General features: G+C 44.2%; 2 protein-coding genes across 2 annotated transcripts in view; both read left to right on the top strand.

Moving 5' to 3' along the window:
* The first annotated feature begins 2,656 nt into the window (after window positions 1-2,656).
* Window positions 2,657-3,601, top strand: LOC116354368 (proline-rich receptor-like protein kinase PERK2). Its single transcript, XM_031793348.1, has 2 exons — window positions 2,657-3,098; window positions 3,177-3,601. The coding sequence occupies exons 1-2, from the start codon at window positions 2,657-2,659 to the stop codon at window positions 3,599-3,601; spliced, it is 867 nt and encodes a 288-aa protein (XP_031649208.1).
* Window positions 3,602-4,827: 1,226 nt separating this feature from the next.
* Window positions 4,828-18,615, top strand: part of LOC109881631 (myelin transcription factor 1-like) — a 29,333-nt gene continuing 15,545 nt past the window's right edge. The window contains exons 1-7 of the mRNA XM_031794746.1: window positions 4,828-5,152; window positions 5,375-6,466; window positions 7,222-7,368; window positions 11,057-11,147; window positions 11,303-11,431; window positions 15,448-15,662; window positions 15,808-16,010. Of these exons, the coding sequence (XP_031650606.1) occupies window positions 4,927-5,152; window positions 5,375-6,466; window positions 7,222-7,368; window positions 11,057-11,147; window positions 11,303-11,431; window positions 15,448-15,662; window positions 15,808-16,010 (2,103 nt within the window). The 5' untranslated portion in view covers window positions 4,828-4,926. The remainder of the gene's footprint in view (window positions 5,153-5,374; window positions 6,467-7,221; window positions 7,369-11,056; window positions 11,148-11,302; window positions 11,432-15,447; window positions 15,663-15,807; window positions 16,011-18,615) is intronic.

The following is an 18,615-nucleotide window of genomic DNA, read 5'->3' as shown; positions in this document are numbered from 1 at the left end:
GGAGGGAGGAGGGAAGGGAGAGGAGGAGGGAAGAGGGGAGAGGAGGAGGGGAGAGAGGAGGAGTGGAGAGAGGAGGAGGTGTGGAGAGAGGAGGAGGGGGAGAGAGGAGGGGTGGAGAGAGGAGGAGGGGGCTGAGAGGATGGGGGGGTGACATCTTGTGTGTACTCTGTATATAATCAGATGTGGATATTATGTTGGATACCTGTAAGTAGACATGAATTTGAACTGTAACAGTGAGTGGGTGTTAGTCTGTAATGGCGTGCTGTTCTTCTGTCATTTACTCTTCCATTAAAACCTCGTCCTGACCTGTCCTGACCTGTCTTGACTCTTCTGTGACCTCTTTCCTTTGTGACAGCATGAGTGTGGAGGAGTGATGACACGCGAAGCACACGCACACGCTCCAAGGGAATCAGAGGTGAGTTCAGCTCTCATGCCACAGGGAGGCCTGACTATGAGGAGAGAGATTTTCTCCAATGGCCATAATGAAAACTTAATGATATTTCTAAAAACAAGCTCTTATTTTTGAATGCCCCAATCAATTCCCTCGAGCAGCCAACAGCTTATAGTATTGTTGATCATAGACTATGATTTTTTTTTTTTTTTTTAAGACAATTAAGTCGCCCTAAATGAAATGCAGTATTTTTTATCTGATGTAGGTAGTTTTTCTTTTAATTATGATAACTTAACTGCAAACAATTAATGCTGAAGTCTGCATGTAATTGTATATTTCTTCTGATCAGCGCAGAGCAATTTGACTGATCTAGGTGTGTGTGTGTGTGTGTGGTGTGTGTGTGTGTACTGTATGTCTGTGTGTGTGTTCTTTTTGTTGTTGCCTGTGTGTGTAGGTCGTTCATTTTTCTCCCGATAATGAATGTATATTTCTGTATATTTCTGTATATTTCTGTATATTCTGTATATTTCTATTTGTTTCTATATATGTTTTGTATTTTTGTAGATATTTTTTTTCAAATGTCTGTATATTTCTGGTTGTTTCTGTGAAGATCCTCCAGGGATTCTTATGCATTTGTGATTTATTGATTGTAACTAGTTCCTTCTGCAGTGCAGCTTTCAGCTGGTTCACCGAGCTCGTCTCTTATTGGTTCTCTAGTTCCCACCGAGCTCATTGGACAAGAGCTGAGGTAAGCGCTGTACAATACTTCATCCTGTTTGTACGTTGTTTGTCTGTCTAGTGTGTATCTCGCTAAACGGAAACGTTATACTCTAGTCTTGTTTTGTCATACTGCACATTTCAGCCATACAGACTGCTTGTCACATGACGAGAATGATCATAACGCCCATAGTAACTCCGTGGTTTTACTTCCTGGTCCAAGTTGAACCCTTTTAATATTCTGCGGTTAAACAGAAACCTCCTTCTTCTTGTCCTTCTCCTCCTCCATAACCTGCATGGTACTGGGTTCATCATCTACTGAACCTCATCAGTCATGACCCAACCAACCATTCCCTGGGGAGCATGTCTATAAGAGTAGAGATGAGAAAACCGACCTTTAAGAGGAGAAGAGAGGAGAGAACTCATCTACTGAACCTCATCATTCATGACCCAACCAACCATTCCCTGGGGAGCATGTCTATAAGAGTAGAGATGAGAAAACCAACCTTTAAGAGGAGAAGAGAGGAGAGAACTCATCTACTGAACATCATCAGTCATGACCAACATCGTCTCCTCTCCCAAAATAATAATTTGTCACACTTCACCCTTAAGCATTGATCAGGTCTCTGCTGCACTCCAAAACCCCCTTGAGGTGCTGTAGAGGCTCCTGTCTCGTTTAAAAATGCAAACACAGCATTCTAATAAGTAATAATAACCTGTAGACTGTGAGGGCCACCTGTAGACTGTGAGGGCCACCTGTAGACTGTGAGGGCCACCTGTAGACTGTGAGGGCCACCTGTAGACTGTGAGGGCCATCTGTAGACTGTGAGGGCCACCTGTAGACTGTGAGGGCCATCTGTAGACTGTGAGGGCCACCTGTAGACTGTGAGGCCACCTGTAGACTGTGAGGGCCATCTGTAGACTGTGAGGGCACCTGTAGACTGAGGCCACCTGTAGACTGTGAGGGCCACCTGTAGACTGTGAGGCCCATCTATAGACTGTGAGGGTCATCTGTAGACTGTGAGGGCACCTGTGGACTGTGAGGGCCATCTGTAGACTGTGAAGGCCATCTGTAGACTGTGAGGGCACCTGTAGATGACTCCTGAGAGAGGGGAAATTAAGAAAACGCCTGGCGTGATCTCTATCACATGAAATTGGATTGGTCAGCTTGATGGATGACACATTTGTTCTTGGTTACTACCACTTGTATTTCTTTGTGTGTGTGTGTGCGCGTGTGTGAGTGTGTGTGTGTGTATGCGTGTGCATGTGTGTGTGTCTGTGCGCGTGTGTGTCTGTGCGCGTTTGTGTGTGTGCGTGTGCGTGTGTCTGTGCGCGTGTGTGTGTGTGTGTGTGCGTGAGTGTGTGTGTGTGTGTGTGTGTGCGTGTGCGTGTGTCTGTGCGCGTGTGTGTGTGTGTGTGCGTGAGTGTGTGTGTGTGTGTGTGCGTGTGTGTGTGTGTGTGTTATATTTATTATTTTTACTACACTTTTTATTATTTTCTTTCACCTGTTCTATTATCATCAATTCTCCAAGGGACAAAATGTGTAAAATGTCAAAACGTGTCTCTGACTCCATTCACCTGCCCCACCCCTGGATGCTCTGGCCACATCAGTGGCAGATATTCACGACACAGAAGGTAGGGCAGCCAACCCCCACCTACCCCCTCAGCCCCCAGCCCTCCTGGGTCTCAGAACAACCCCCACCTACACCCCCAGCCCTCCTGGGTCTCAGAACAATCCCCACCTACCCCCTCAGCCCCCAGCCCTCCTGGGTCTCAGAACAACCCCCACCTACCCCCTCAGCCCTCCTGGGTCTCAGAACAACGCCCACCTACACCCTCAGCCCTCCTGGGTCTCAGAACAACCCCCACCTACCCCCTCAGCCCCCAGCCCTCCTGGGTCCCAGAACAACCCTCACCTACCCCTCACCCCCCAGCCCTCCTGAGTCTAAGAACAACCCCCACCTACCCCCTCAGCTCCCAGCCCTCCTGGGTCTCAGAACAACCCCCACCTACCCCCTCAGCCCTGAGCCCTCCTGAGTCTCAGAACAACCCCCACCTACCCCCTCAGCCCTCCTGGGTCTCAGAACAACCCCCACCTACCCCGTCAGCCCTCCTGGGTCTCAGAACAACCCCCACCTACACCCTCAGCCCTCCTTGGTCTCAGAACAACCCCCACCTACCCCCTCAGCCCTCCTGGGTCTCAGAACAACCCCCACCTACCCCCTCAGCCCCCAGCCCTCCTGGGTCTCAGAACAACCCCCACCTACCCCTTCAGCCCCCAGCCCTCCTGAGTTTCAGAACAACCCCCTCCTACACCCTCAGCCCTCCTGGGTCTCAGAACAACCCCCACCTACACCCTCAGCCCTCCTGGGTCTCAGAACAACCCCCACCTACCCCCTCAGCCCTCCTGGGTCTCAGAACAACCCTAATATGTCCCTGTCTGACACACTGTTCTACGCCGCTCCCTCTGTCTTACCAAGAAGACCCCTGTAGACCTGGGGCCGCTCCCTCTGTCTTACCAAGAAGACCCCTGTAGACCTGGGGCCGCTCCCTCTGTTTTACCAAGAAGACCCCTGTAGACCTGGGGCCGGTCCCTCTGTCTTACCAAGAAGACCCCTGTAGACCTGGGGCCGCTCCCTCTGTCTTACCAAGAAGACCCCTGTAGACCTGGGGCCGCTCCCTCTGTCTTACCAAGAAGACCCCTGTAGACCTGGGGCCGCTCCCTCTGTCTTACCAAGAAGACCCCTGTAGACCAGGGGCCGCTCCCTCTGTCTTACCAAGAAGACCCCTGTAGACCTGGGCCGCTCCCTCTGTCTTACCAAGAAGACCCCTGTAGACCTGGGGCCGCTCCCTCTGTCTTACCAAGAAGACCCCTGTAGACCTGGGGCCGCTCGCTGCGTCGTGACTCCAGCTTATTGGAAAGATATTACAAATTACATTTATTTACATGTGTATTCATTCAAGAACCAATTTCCAGATGAACCGTGTTTATAGATTCCCTCCACTCCCTCTGTTTTCTAGGCTTTATTGAATTTGATCCTCCACTGCCTCTCGTTGTGTGTTCATTAAAGTTCCAGTCAGTTGGCTGTGATTGGTTGTAATGTAAGCGCGAGAACAGATCTTTCCTCCAGGCATAGTGCAGTACACTCAGCATCCCTCCATTATTCATCTCAGATCTCCATGGCATTTTAACTCATTGATAGGCATGTTTGTATTATTGTTTGGTTTGTTTTTGTTTTGTTTTGTTATGCTTTGAGTTTCTACCTCTCCATAAGCTATGTTTGATGCTCATGACTGAAGATGCACCCCTCGGGGTTCTCTTCCCCTCTCTCCCCCTCTCTCCCTCTCTTGCCAATGTCCCCTTCTCCCTCTCCCCCTCCCTTCCCAAACACCTCTCTCCCCCCAACACCCCTCCCCCTCTCTCCCTCTCTCCCTCTCCCCCTTTCTCCCCAACACCCCCCCCTCCCTCTCCCCTCACTTCCCAACACCCCCTCTCCCTCTCCCCTCTCTTCCCAACACCCCCCTCTCCCTCTCCCCTCTCTTCCCAACACCCCCCTCTCCCTCTCCCCCTCTCTTCCCAACACCCCCATCTCCCTCCATCTCTCCCTCCCCCCCTCTCTTCCCAACACCCCCCTCTCCCTCTCATCCTCTCTTCCCAACACCCCCCCCCCCCCCCCCGCTCCCTTTCTCACTCTCTGCCCCTGTTCCCGTGCAGTGTGCTGGGCTGCCCATTGGTCAGGAAGAGACGTCTGGCGGATGCTGAGGCAGAGCAGGAGCAGCCATCTTCTAAAAGGAAGTCCCACCCTCTAAAGCTGGCCATGGATGAGGGCTTCAGCGTGGACAGTGATGGGAGCAGCGAAGAGGAGGTGGAGGGGGAGGCCAGGGAGGAGGAGGTAGAGGGGGAGGCCAGGGAGGAGGAAGAGAAGACAGAGGAACAACCACAGGCACAGCAGGAAGAAAAGCCAGAGGACGAGCAGGAGGAAGAGGAGGAAGAGGAGGAGAACGTGACAGAGCAGAAAGAGGAGAGCATAGATTCAGATGAAGGTAGGTGCTGTACACTGTACTGTAAACACACACCACCATGACTCACAATGAACCAAGTGATCATGATGTGTGACTCATATTAACGGGCACTGTTTATTAATGATGATATAATTCGGATCATGACAAGGAGGGAGTGGATGACAGAGAGCATGATGGTAACTAAATACCTCTCCTGTCCATTGCTGTTTCTAACTCACCGACGTGTCCTTGACTCTCCCACAGAAGAATGCATGATCATTGAGCCAGGATCCAGTAAAACAACATGTAAAGCTGAGGAGGGGGAATGGCCTAAGAGAGCGGACTACTCCAGCTACCATCAGATCCTAGCCAACTCTCTACTGTACCTGGGCAGGGTCCCCGACACCGCAGAGACCACCTCACAGGCGCACGTTACCATGGAGACAGAGAAGGATATCACAGCTGTGGAGCACGCCACTGTGGCAGTGGAACACCCAGTAGAGGAGGAGGAGGAGGAAGAGGAGGATGAGGAGGATGAGGAGGAAGATGAGATTGAGGAGACTAGGGAGGCTGTGACACAGAGAACCTTTGAGCACCCGTATTTCACTGGAGACATTCACCAGCAGCAGGACAAGGCTGAGGAAGACGAGGAGGAGGAAGAATATGAAGAGGAGAGGAGAGAAGCAGAGCGCCAGCCACAGGAGATCCTGGATGAAGAGGAGGAGGAAGATGACATTGAGGAGGTGGATGAGAGAGTGCACCCTGTCGTCCTGCCCAGCTCTAACTCCATTAGCAGCAATGCAGCAGCTCAGGGACCAGCCACACAAGGGGACAGAACTACAGAGCACTACATGCCCAAAAGGACCAGCCTCCTAGAAAACTACAACCCCCACAGGACCAGCCCAGGGGAGAACTACAATACCCACAGGACCAGCCTCCTGGAGAACTACAACCCCCACAGGACCATTCCACTGGAGAACTACAATCCCCACAGAGTCAGCCCCTTACAGCACTACATCTCCCATAAGGCCTCAGCAGCCTCTGACATAATCGAGGTGCGCTCAGAGGATTCGGGGAAGGACTATGAAGATGAAGATGGTGATGAGGAGGAGGAGGAAGATGATAGTTTGTCTCAGAGGTGGACGGATGAGTCAGAAACGTATGATATGACCCGGGGAAATCTGGGGCTCCTGGAGCAGGCCATCGCCCTGAAGGCAGAACAGGTGAAGGGGCCTCGCGACCTGCTCCTCCTCCGTCACCCCACTGTCACCCCGGAGCTCCACCGCCGCTACTTCAGCATGGACGACCGGCCCAAACACCTGAACGCCATGCGCAACAGCTGCTTCAGCAACAAAGGTATGGATGACGTTCCAATCAATCAATCAATCAAATGCATTTTATAAAGCCATTTTTACACCAGCAGTTGTCACAAAGTGCTTTACAGATACCCAGCCTAAAACCCCAGAGAGCTTTACATATACCCAGCCTAAAACCCCAGAGAGCTTTACATATACCCAGCGATATATACCCTGAGAGAGAGAGAGAGAGAGAGAGAGAGAGAGAGAGAGAGAGAGAGAGAGAGAGAGAGAGAGAGAGAGAGAAACTCCATAATGAAATTGGTGCAGTGTTTATTAATGTGTTATTGTTTGGGCCTAGTTGTGTCCTGGCACCGTTCCCATTTGTCATGCCTCTGACACTAACAGGCCGTGCCTAGTGGGGCAGCCTGTCCCAGTTCTACCCTCCTGTGGCGATGCTCATGTTCTGCCCAGCACTAATTAGAAGGCGCATGTCTCGTTAACATTCAATTTGGAGGCCAATAGAGCATCGCTTTCCCACCTCTTCCCTCTTTCTCCCTCCAGCATAGTAATAGTGAACAGGGCTCCTCAGTTCTCTACTGTATACATTAATACTACCACTTATACAGTGTCCTTTTCACTCTTCAGTTTGACCAAATGAGTTCCCTGCTCCACACATACAAATCATCCACAAGACTATATACAATGAATTGTCTGTGTGCATTTTTTTGTTTGATTCAGTGTGTATTTCTTGTAGTGTGTTTGACAGTGCTTTCAGGCAGATGGTTAAGCAGCGGTATGTTGTATATCTTCTAGCTGTCTCTACAGAGGGCAGCAGGCCAGAGAAGAGGGAGATCAAATGCCCCACCCCTGGCTGTGACGGGACTGGTCATGTTACTGGACTCTACCCCCACCACCGCAGCCTGTCTGGTTGTCCACACAAGGACAGGATCCCTCCTGAGAGTCAGTACCTATACTCTATACCCTATAACAATACCTAGTAACCTATACCAATAACCTATACCCTATACCCAGTACACAATACCCAGTACCCTATACTCTATACACAATACTCTATACCCTATAACAATACCTAGTAACCTATACCAATAACCTATACCCTATACCCAGTACACAATACCCAGTACCCTATACTCTATACTCTATACCCTATAACAATACCTAGTAACCTATACCAATAACCTATACCCTATACCCAGTACACAATACCCAGTACCCTATACTCTATACCCAATACTCTATACCCTATAACAATACCTAGTAACCAATACCAATAACCTATACCCTATACCCAGTACCCTATACTCTATACGCAATACTCTATACCCTATAACAATACCTAGTAACCTATACCAATAACCTATACCCTATACCCAGTACACAATACCCAGTACCCTATACCCTATAACAATACCTAGTAACCTATACCAATAACCTATAACCTATACCCAGTACACAATACCCAGTACCCTAGACCTTATACCCTATACCCTATACCCTATAACAATACCTAGTAACCTATACCAATAACCTATATCCTATACCCAGTACACAATACCCAGTACCCTATACCCTATAACAATACCTAGTAACCTATACCAATAACCTATATCCTATACCCAGTACACAATACCCAGTACCCTATACTCTATACGCAATACTCTATACCCTATAACTATACCTAGTAACCTATACCAATAACCTATACCCTATACCCAGTACACAATACCCAGTACCCTATACCCTATACCCTATAACAATACCTAGTAACCTATACTAATAACCTATACCCTATACCCAGTACACAACACCCAGTACCCTATATCAATACCCAATACCCTATACCCTATACCAATACCCAATACCCTATGTCAATACCCTTTACCCTATACCCAGTAACTTATACCAATAAGCTATACCATATAACCTATACACTATTCCCTGTACCCAATACCAAATACTCTATACCAATAAACTATACCCATTTCCCAATAGCCTATACTCTATACCCTATACTCAGTATCCAGTAGTCTATACCCAATACTCTATACCCAATACCCTATACTCTATATCCAGTACTCGATACTCTATATCCAGTACTCTATACTCTATATCCAGTACTCTATATCCAGTACTCTATACTCTATATCCAGTACTCTATACTCTATATCCAGTACTCTATACTCTATATCCAGTACTCTATACTCTATATCCAGTACTCTATACTCTATATCCAGTACTCTATACTCTATATCCAGTACTCTATACTCTATATCCAGTACTCGATACTCTATATCCAGTACTCGATACTCTATATCCAGTACTCTATACTCTATATCCAGTACTCTATACTCTGTATCCAATATGATATACCCAATACCCTGTACTCTATCCTCTATACCCAATACCCTATACTCTGTATCCAGTAGTGTCAGGACCCGGTTACGAACTCGGGTCTCCGGTGTGAGAAACAGTCCCTTAGTAAACTGAGCCACTAATAGTGGTCAGAACCCAGAAGATGAGGCAGACACAGCAGGACTAGAGACGGTGATTTAATAAAGAAAGAAGGAAAAGCTCAAATATAAATCCACAACGTCAAAAGTCATTCCAAGAGAAAAAATATATATCCTCCAAGACACAAGAAAAATCCACAAAGAGGGAAGAACAGCAGGGGAAAAAACAAACCTCAAAAGAATAATCAACAAGAACAAAACCAGAGTACCTCAAGATAATCCAACTAGAGAAACAAAAGTTCACAGCATGGCTGGGGCTGGGTGCTAACATACAAACACAGAGCAAAGAATTGAGGAACACTAAGGGTTTAAATACATTCAAGGGAAATGAGGCACAGGTGCAACTAATAACTAGAACAAGGGAAAAACAAAAGGGTCAAAAAAGCACAATGGGGGCATCTAGTGATCAAAACCTGAACAATCCTGGCCAAATCCTGACAAGTAGTCTATACCCTATACTCTATACTCTATACCCTACACCCACTACTCTATACTCTATACTCTATACTCTATACCCTATACTCTATACCCAATACTCAATACTCTATACCCCATAACCCAATAGTCTATACCCAATACTCTATACCCAATATCCCTTAACCTAATACCCTATACACCATACCATATACCCAATACCCTCTCCAAGTCACACAGGAAAAAACGCATTCTTGTATGTGACAGAGTAGAGAACGTATTAATAATAATAATAATCTTAATAGTATTAATAATAGTAATAATATAATAATAATAATAATGGTATTAATAATAGTAATAATATAATAATAATAATAATGGTATTAATAATAGTAATAATATAATAATAATAATAATAATAATGGTATTAATAATAGTAATAATAATAATAATAATAATGGTATTAATAATAGTAATAATATAATAATAATAATAATAATAATAATAATGGTATTAATAATAGTAATATAATAGTAATAATAGTAATAATAATAATAATAATAATAATAATGGTATTAATAATAGTAATATAATTATTTGCCTACCTCCTCATGCCTTTTGCACACATTGTATATAGACTCCCCCTTTGTTTTCTACTGTGTTTTCTACTGTGTTATCGACTTGTTAATTGTTTACTCCATGTGTAACTCTTTGTTGTCTGCTCACACTGCTATGCTTTATCTTGGCCAGGTTGCAGTTGCAAATGAGAACTTGTTCTCAACTAGCCTACCTGGTTAAATAAAGGTGAAATAAAAATAATAATAATATAATAGTAATAATAATAATAGTATAATAATAATAACAATAATAATATTAATAATAATAATAGCAATAATAGTAAGAAGAAGAATAATAATAATAGCAATACTAATAGTAACAAAAATAATACAATAATAATATAACAATAATAATATTATAATCATAATAATAATAGTAATAATAATATTATTATAATCATAATAATATTATAATATACTAATAATAGTAATAATAATCATAATAATATTATAATATACTAATAATAGTAATAATAATCATAATAATATTATAATATACTAATAATAGTAATAATAATCATAACAATATAATCATAATATTATAATCCCATAATAATAGTATAATCATAATCATAATATAATAGCAATAGTAATAATAATAATATAATCATAATTATAATATAATTATTATTATAATAATAATAGTAATAATAATACTATAATCATAATAATATTATACTCATAATAATAATAATATAATAGTAATATAATAATATTATAATAATATAATAGTAATATAATAATATTATAATAATATAATAGTAATATAATAATATTATAATAATATAATAGTAATATAATAATATTATAATAATATAATAGTAATATAATAATATTATAATAATATAATAGTAATATAATAATATTATAATAATATAATAGTAATATAATAATACTAGTAATAATAATAATATAATAATACTAGTAATAATAATGATATAATCATAATATAATAGTAATAGTAATAATAATATAATAATAATAATAATAAAATAATAATAATATTATATTATAATAAATGTTATAATATAATAATAAAGTAATACTAATAATCATAATATTCTCCTGTGTATGTGTCCTCTCCAGTCCTGGCCATGCATGAGAACGTGCTGAAGTGTCCTACTCCAGGCTGCACTGGACAGGGTCATGTTAACAGCAACCGTAACACCCACCGCAGGTACTCTACAATGTGTGTGTGTGTGTCAGTATATGTTAATCTATATGAATGCATGTTCTGTATGTGTCACTCTAAATCAGTTTGATGTAGACATACATTGACAGCAGCCTGACTTCTCCTCAGCATTCACTCTCTCCTCTCATTGGTTATCCCAGTTTGTCAGGATGCCCCATCGCAGCCGCAGAGAAGCTGTCCAAGAGCCTCAACCTTGACAAGCAGCATCTCTCCCAGCCAATCAGAGAGCACCTCAAAGAAAGTCCCAACAACAATGACCGAGTCCTGAGGTAATGATTGGTCACCTCTCTCTCTCTGTATCTCTCGTTCTCTCTCTCTGTCTCTCTCTGTCTTTCTCTCTCTCTCTCTCAATCTCTCTCTCGGTCTATCTCTCTATCTCTCTGTCTCTCTCTCTGTCTTTCTCTCTCTCTCTGTCTCTCTCTCGGTCTATCTCTCTATCTCTCTGTCTCTCTCTCTGTCTGTCTGTCTGTCTCTCTCTCTCTCCATATCTCTCTAGTGGGTACAGGCAGTTCACACTAGAGGTCGGCCGATTATGATTTTTCACCACCGATACCGATTATTGGAGGCCACCGAAAGCCGATACCAATTAATCGGCCAATTTAAAAAATGTATTTGTAATGACAAATACAACAATACTGAATGAACACTTATTTTAACTTAATATAATACATCAATAAAATCAATTTAGCCTCAAATAAATAATGAAACGTTTAATTTGGTTTAAATAATGCAAAAACAAAGTGTTGGAGAAGAACGTAAAAGTGCAATATGTGCCATGTAAGAAAGCTAACGTTTCAGTTCCTTGCTCAGAACATGAGAACATATGAAAGCTGGTGGTTCCTTTCAACATGAGTCTTCAATATTCCCAGGTAAGAAGTTTTAGGTTGTAGTTATTATAGGAATTATAGGACTATTTATCTCTATACCATTTGTATTTCATATACCTTTGACTATTGGATGTTCTTATAGGCACTTTAGTATTGCCTGTGTAACAGTATAGCTTCCGTACCTCTCCTCGCTCCTACCTGGGCTCGAACCAGGAACACAACGAAAACAGCTACACTCGAAGCAGCGTTACCCATGCAGAGCAAGGGGAACAACCACTCCAAGTCTCAGAGCGAGTGATGTTTGAAACGCTATTAGCACGCACCCCGCTAACTAGCTAGCCATTTCACATCACATCGTTACACCAGCCTAATCTCAGGAGTTGATAGGCTTGAAGTCATAAACAGCAGAGCTGCTGGCAAAACGCACGAAAGTGCTGTTTGAATGAATGCTTATGAGCCTACTGGTGCCTACCATCGCTCAGTCAGACTGCTCTATCAAATCATAGACTTAATTATAACATAACACACAGAAATGTGAGCCTTAGGTCATTAATATGGTCGAATCCGGAAACTATCATCTCGAAAACAAGACATTTATTCTTTCAGTGAAATACGGAACCGTTCCGTATTTTATCTAACGGGTGGCATCCATCAGTCTAAATATTCCTGTTACATTGCACAACCTTCAATGTTATGTCATAATTATGTAAAATTCGGGCAAATTAGTTCGCAATGAGCCAGCCGGGCCAAAGTGTTGCATATACCCTGACTCTGCATGCAATGAACGCAAGAGAAGTGACACAATTTCACCTGGTTAATATTGCCTGCTAACCTGGATTTCTTTTAGCTAAATATGCAGGTTTAAAAATATATACTTCTGTGTATTGATTTTAGGAAAGGCATTGGTGTTTATGGTTAGGTACACGTTGGTGCAACGTGTTCGCGAATGCGCACTGCATCGATTATTTGCAACGCAGGACACGCTAGATAAACTAGTAATATCATCAACCATGTGTAGTTATAACTAGTGATTATGATTGATTCAGTTTAATGCTAGCTAGCAACTTACCTTGGCTTCTTACTGCATTCGCGTAACAGGCGGGCTCCTCGTGAGGCAGGTGGTTAGAGTTAACTGTAAGGTTGCAAGATTGAATCCCTGAGCTGACAAGGTAAAAATCTGTCGTTCTGCCCCTGAACAAGGCAGTTAACCCACTGTTCCCAGGCCGTCATTGTAAATAAGAATGTGTTCTTAACTGACTTGTCTAGTTAAATAAAGGTTAAATAAAGGTGGTAAAAAAAAAAAGGTGGTAAAAAAAAAAGTAAAAAAAATTTGCCATCCAAAATGACCGATTTCCGATTGTTATGAAAACTTGAAATGGGCCCTAATTAATCGGCCATTCCGATTAATCGGTCGACTTCTAGTTCACAGAGACTTTATACAGTGTCTGCAGTAACCTTGACTGCTCAACACCACTTGTGTTGTTGTCAATTGCGAAACCCCGTGCGAAGTGTCAATCAGGACACCACAGTTTTAGCTCTACTGCAATGATGTGTTTTTGTCATGTCTTCCTCTATTCACCCTCATCATGCCAAAATAATTATAATTACTGTTAACGACCAGACAGCGCTATTATGCTAAGTACATGCTCCTTTCTTGGTATTTTCATTAATAATGCCGCCCGATAAGATAATTATGCGAGTTACAGGGCATTGCGAGGATAGGGGGGAAATAATTGCTTTCCTTGAGGAACCTCGTCTGTGGTCCGACAAAACAGACAAGCATTAAAACATAAAACCTTGTTTTTTTCTCCCCATTGTCATTCAAATGAGCTGGTCTGTTATGTGTGCAGAGAACACACCAGAGATGGCTAAGTATGTCACATGATATCCTTTTAATAATGGAATCCACATTGAATAAAAAGAGAGAGAGAGGGTATCCCATTGATCAATGGGCAGAAAGCACCACTGTCTGTCTATGAACACAACAGAAGCCATCTCCTCCCAGCCTGCCTGTGTGTCTGTGAACACAACAGAAGCCATCTCCTCCCAGCCTGCCTGTGTGTCTATGAACACAACAGAAGCCATCTCCTCCCAGCCTGCCTGTGTGTCTGTGAACACAACACAAGCCATCTCCTCCCAGCCTGCCTGTGTGTCTGTGAACACAACAGAAGCCATCTCCTCCCAGCCTGCCTGTGTGTCTGTGAACACAACACAAGCCATCTCCTCCCAGCCTGCCTGTGTGTCTGTGAACACAACACAAGCCATCTCCTCCCAGCCTGCCTGTGTGTCTGTGAACACAACAGAAGCCATCTCCTCCCAGCCTGCCTGTCTGTCTATGAACACAACAGAAGCCATCTCCTCCCAGCCTGCCTGTGTGTCTGTGAACACAACACAAGCCATCTCCTCCCAGCCTGCCTGTGTGTCTGTGAACACAACACAAGCCATCTCCTCCCAGCCTGCCTGTGTGTCTGTGAACACAACACAAGCCATCTCCTCCCAGCCTGCCTGTGTGTCTGTGAACACAACACAAGCCATCTCCTCCCAGCCTGCCTGTGTGTCTGTGAACACAACACAAGCCATCTCCTCCCAGCCTGCCTGTGTCTGAGCCATGAGAGAGAGAGAGAGAGAGAGAGAGAGAGAGAGAGAGAGAGAGAGAGAGAGAACGCTGTTTGAACCGTGATGTCATAGCCAAGGGCAGCTCTGATAGGATGGCTTGTGACTACTGTCTGTGACCAGCGATATGGGGTTGTTTATGGTGATAAGGAGAGGGAAAACAGTGGGCTACACTATCCCCTCCCAGGACCCTCTCGTGTGTCAGTGGGGTTAACCCCAACAGGTCTGGGGCTCTTGCACCCCATGAAAACTACAGGGTTTAAAGCTCATACATTCCATGCTCTACAATATGTAAATGTCCCCTCTGTTGATAAGAGAGCTTTTAATCCTGCCCCTTTCTCTCCTGAGATAATGACCTGCCCTGTGATTGCTCTCTCTCTCTCTCTCTCTCTCTCTCTCTCTCTCTCTCTCTCTCTCTCCCTCCCTCTCCCTCTCTCTCTCTCTCTCTCTCTCTCTCTCTCTCTCTCCCTCCCTCTCCCTCTCTCTCTCTCTCTCTCTCTCCCTCCCTCTCTCTCTCTCTCTCTCTCTCTCTCTCTCTCTCTCTCTCTCTCTCTCTCTCTCTCTCTCTCTCTCTCCCTCTCTCTCTCTCTCTCTCTCTCTCTCTCTCTCTCTCTCTTTATTTATTTATTTCTCTCTCTTCCTCTCTCTCTCTCTCGTTCTTTCTCTCTCTCGCTCTCTTTATTTCACTCTCTCTCTCTTTATTTCTCTCTCTCTCTCTTTATTTCTCTCTCTCTCTCTTTATTTCTCTCTCTCTTTATTTCTCTCTCGCTCTCTCTCTCTTGATTTCTCTCGCTCTCTTTATTTCTCTCTCTCTCTCTCTCTCTCTCTCTCTCTCTCTCTTCTAGGCCCATGTGTTTTGTGAAGCAACTGGAGGTGCCTCATTATAGGCAGTACAGGCCCAACATGATACCCGCCACACCTCGTGCCAGCCTGGCCAAGGAGCTGGAGAAGTACTCCAAGGTCTCCTTTGATTATGCAAGCTTCGACTGTCAGGTGTTTGGAAAGCGTGTGCTTGCATCAAATATACCGACCAGCGAAACCTCACCCAAAGCCTTCAAATGTAAGGAAACGGGATGTTGTACTAACAGCCATATATATTAAACCTATACATGCATACACATATACATAAATATATACAATACCAGTCAAAAGTTTGGACATACATACAGGACGAGATGATATATCTCTGTTTCTTTGCTCCTCAGCTAAAGTCTCGTCCCCAAAGTCTTCTTCTCCCAGCCTCAGCCTGCATGGAGGTTATGGAAAGACAGCCTCCTCTTCTGCCTACGACTACTCCCATGAAGCCCAGGCAGCCCACATGGCCGCTACAGCCATCCTCAACCTGTCCACGCGCTGCTGGGAGAGGCCTGAGAACCTGAGCACCAAGCACCAGGACCTGGCCAGCAAGGTAGGCCAGCCCCCCCCCCGAACACATGCAGGGCTAGGTAGGACTACTGTATCTTTACTGTAGCTACACCTCGATACACTTTACCGTACCTGGGCAGCAGGGTAGGCCAGCCCCCCCTCCCCCCCCCCCCGAACACATGCAGGGCTAGGTAGGACTACTGTATCTTTACTGTAGCTACACCTCGATACACTTTACCGTACCTGGGCAGCAGGGTAGGCCAGCCCCCCTCCCCCCCCCCCGAACACGTGCAGGGCTAGGTAGGAAGGACTACTGTATCTTCACTGTAGCTACACCTCGATCATGTCTGTAATAAGATACACTTTACCGTACCTGGCCAGCAGAGTAGGCCTCCTATCACTATAGCAACCTCACTTCTATAACAACCTTCACTAGGTCAAGGCACTGTACTGTAGGCCTCCTATCACTATAGCAACCTCACCTCTATAACAACCTTCACTAGGTCAAGGCACTGTACTGTAGGCCTCCTATCACTATAGCAACCTCACTTCTATAACAACCTTCACTAGGTCAAGGCACTGTACTGTAGTCCTCCTATCACTATAGCAACCTCACTTCTATAACAACCTTCACTAGGTCAAGGCACTGTACTGTAGGCCTCCTATCACTGTAGCAACCTCACTTCTATAACAACCTTCACTAGGTCAAGGCACTGTACTGTAGGCCTCCTATCACTATAGCAACCTCACTTCTATAACAACCTTCACTAGGTCAAGGCACTGTACTGTAGTCCTCCTATCACTATAGCAACCTCACTTCTATAACAACCTTCACTAGGTCAAGGCACTGTACTGTAGGCCTCCTATCACTATAGCAACCTCACTTCTATAACAACCTTCACTAGGTCAAGGCACTGTACTGTAGGCCTCCTATCACTATAGCAACCTCACTTCTATAACAACCTTCACTAGGTCAAGGCACTGTACTGTAGGCCTCCTATCACTATAGCAACCTCACTTCTATAACAACCTTCACTAGGTCAAGGCACTGTACTGTAGGCCTCCTATCACTATAGCAACCTCACTTCTATAACAACCTTCACTAGGTCAAGGCACTGTACTGTAGGCCTCCTATCACTATAGCAACCTCACTTCTATAACAACCTTCACTAGGTCAAGGCACTGTACTGTAGGCCTCCTATCACTATAGCAACCTCACCTCATTAATTTTTTTATAAAATAAAATAAATGTAACCTTTATTTAACTAGGCAAGTCAGTTAAGAACAAATTCTTATTTTCAATGACGGCCTAGGAACAGTGGGTTAACTGCCTGTTCAGGGGCAGAATGACAGATTTGTACCTTGTCAGCTCAGGATATGAACTTGCAACCGTTCGGTTACTAGTCTAACACTCTAACCACTAGTCTACCCTGCCACCCCACTAGGTCAGCAAAACACTGTGCTGTAGATCTCCCATCATCTTTATGACACCTTTTTATATATATATATATTTTTAATTTGAACCTTTATTGAACTGTTTTTAACGTGGGCCCTGTTCTTTATCAAGATCACTCATGAATTTACTACAGGTCTGATGGCATTACTGCAGGTTACCACAGGGGAGATGTGAGGAGCAGAATGTTTTACATAAAATATCTCGGTGGTCAAATTTAGAGTACATTTTAACGGTGAATGTAACAGATTAAAGGCATATTATTATTAAATGAACTATTTTCGTTGTGAAAGTAATGTAAATTTGCTTATAATATGATTACTACTCCCAACTGTTATTACTTTTTAAAAGAAAAAATTCAAAATATATATTTTTAAAATATATATATTTTTGTGTACCACATGGAGTAACCCCGCTGACCACAGGTTGAAAACCCCTGTCGTAGACTCCTACAGGTTGACAACCTCTGTCCTAGACTCCTACAGGTTGACAACCTCTGTCCTAGACGCCTACAGGTTGACAACCTCTGTCCTAGACGCCTACAGGTTGACAACCTCTGTCCTAGACGCCTACAGGTTGACAACCACTGTCCTAGACGCCTACAGGTTGACAACCTCTGTCCTAGACGCCTACAGGTTGACAACCTCTGTCCTAGACGCCTACAGGTTGACAACCACTGTCCTAGACGCCTATAGGTTGACAACCTCTGTCCTAGACGCCTACAGGTTGACAACCTCTGTCCTAGAGCCTACAGGTTGAAAACTGCTGTCCTAGAGCCTACAGGTTGAAAACTGCTGTCCTAGAGCCTACAGGTTGACAACCTCTGTCCTAGAGCCTACAGGTTGACAACCTGTAGGCGTCTAGACGCCTACAGGTTGACAACCTCTGTCCTAGAGCCTACAGGTTGACAACCACTGTCCTAGACGCCTACAGGTTGACAACCTCTGTCCTAGACGCCTACAGGTTGACAACCTCTGTCCTAGACGCCTACAGGTTGACAACCACTGTCCTAGACGCCTATAGGTTGACAACCTCTGTCCTAGACGCCTACAGGTTGACAACCTCTGTCCTAGAGCCTACAGGTTGAAAACTGCTGTCCTAGAGCCTACAGGTTGAAAACTGCTGTCCTAGAGCCTACAGGTTGACAACCTCTGTCCTAGAGCCTACAGGTTGACAACCTCTGTCCTAGACGCCT

Source organism: Oncorhynchus kisutch, linkage group LG17 (assembly GCF_002021735.2).
Source record: "Oncorhynchus kisutch isolate 150728-3 linkage group LG17, Okis_V2, whole genome shotgun sequence".
Classification (NCBI taxonomy): domain Eukaryota; kingdom Metazoa; phylum Chordata; class Actinopteri; order Salmoniformes; family Salmonidae; genus Oncorhynchus; species Oncorhynchus kisutch.
Note: the sequence above shows the minus strand (reverse complement) of the source record. Positions and strands in the feature narration are given on the sequence as shown.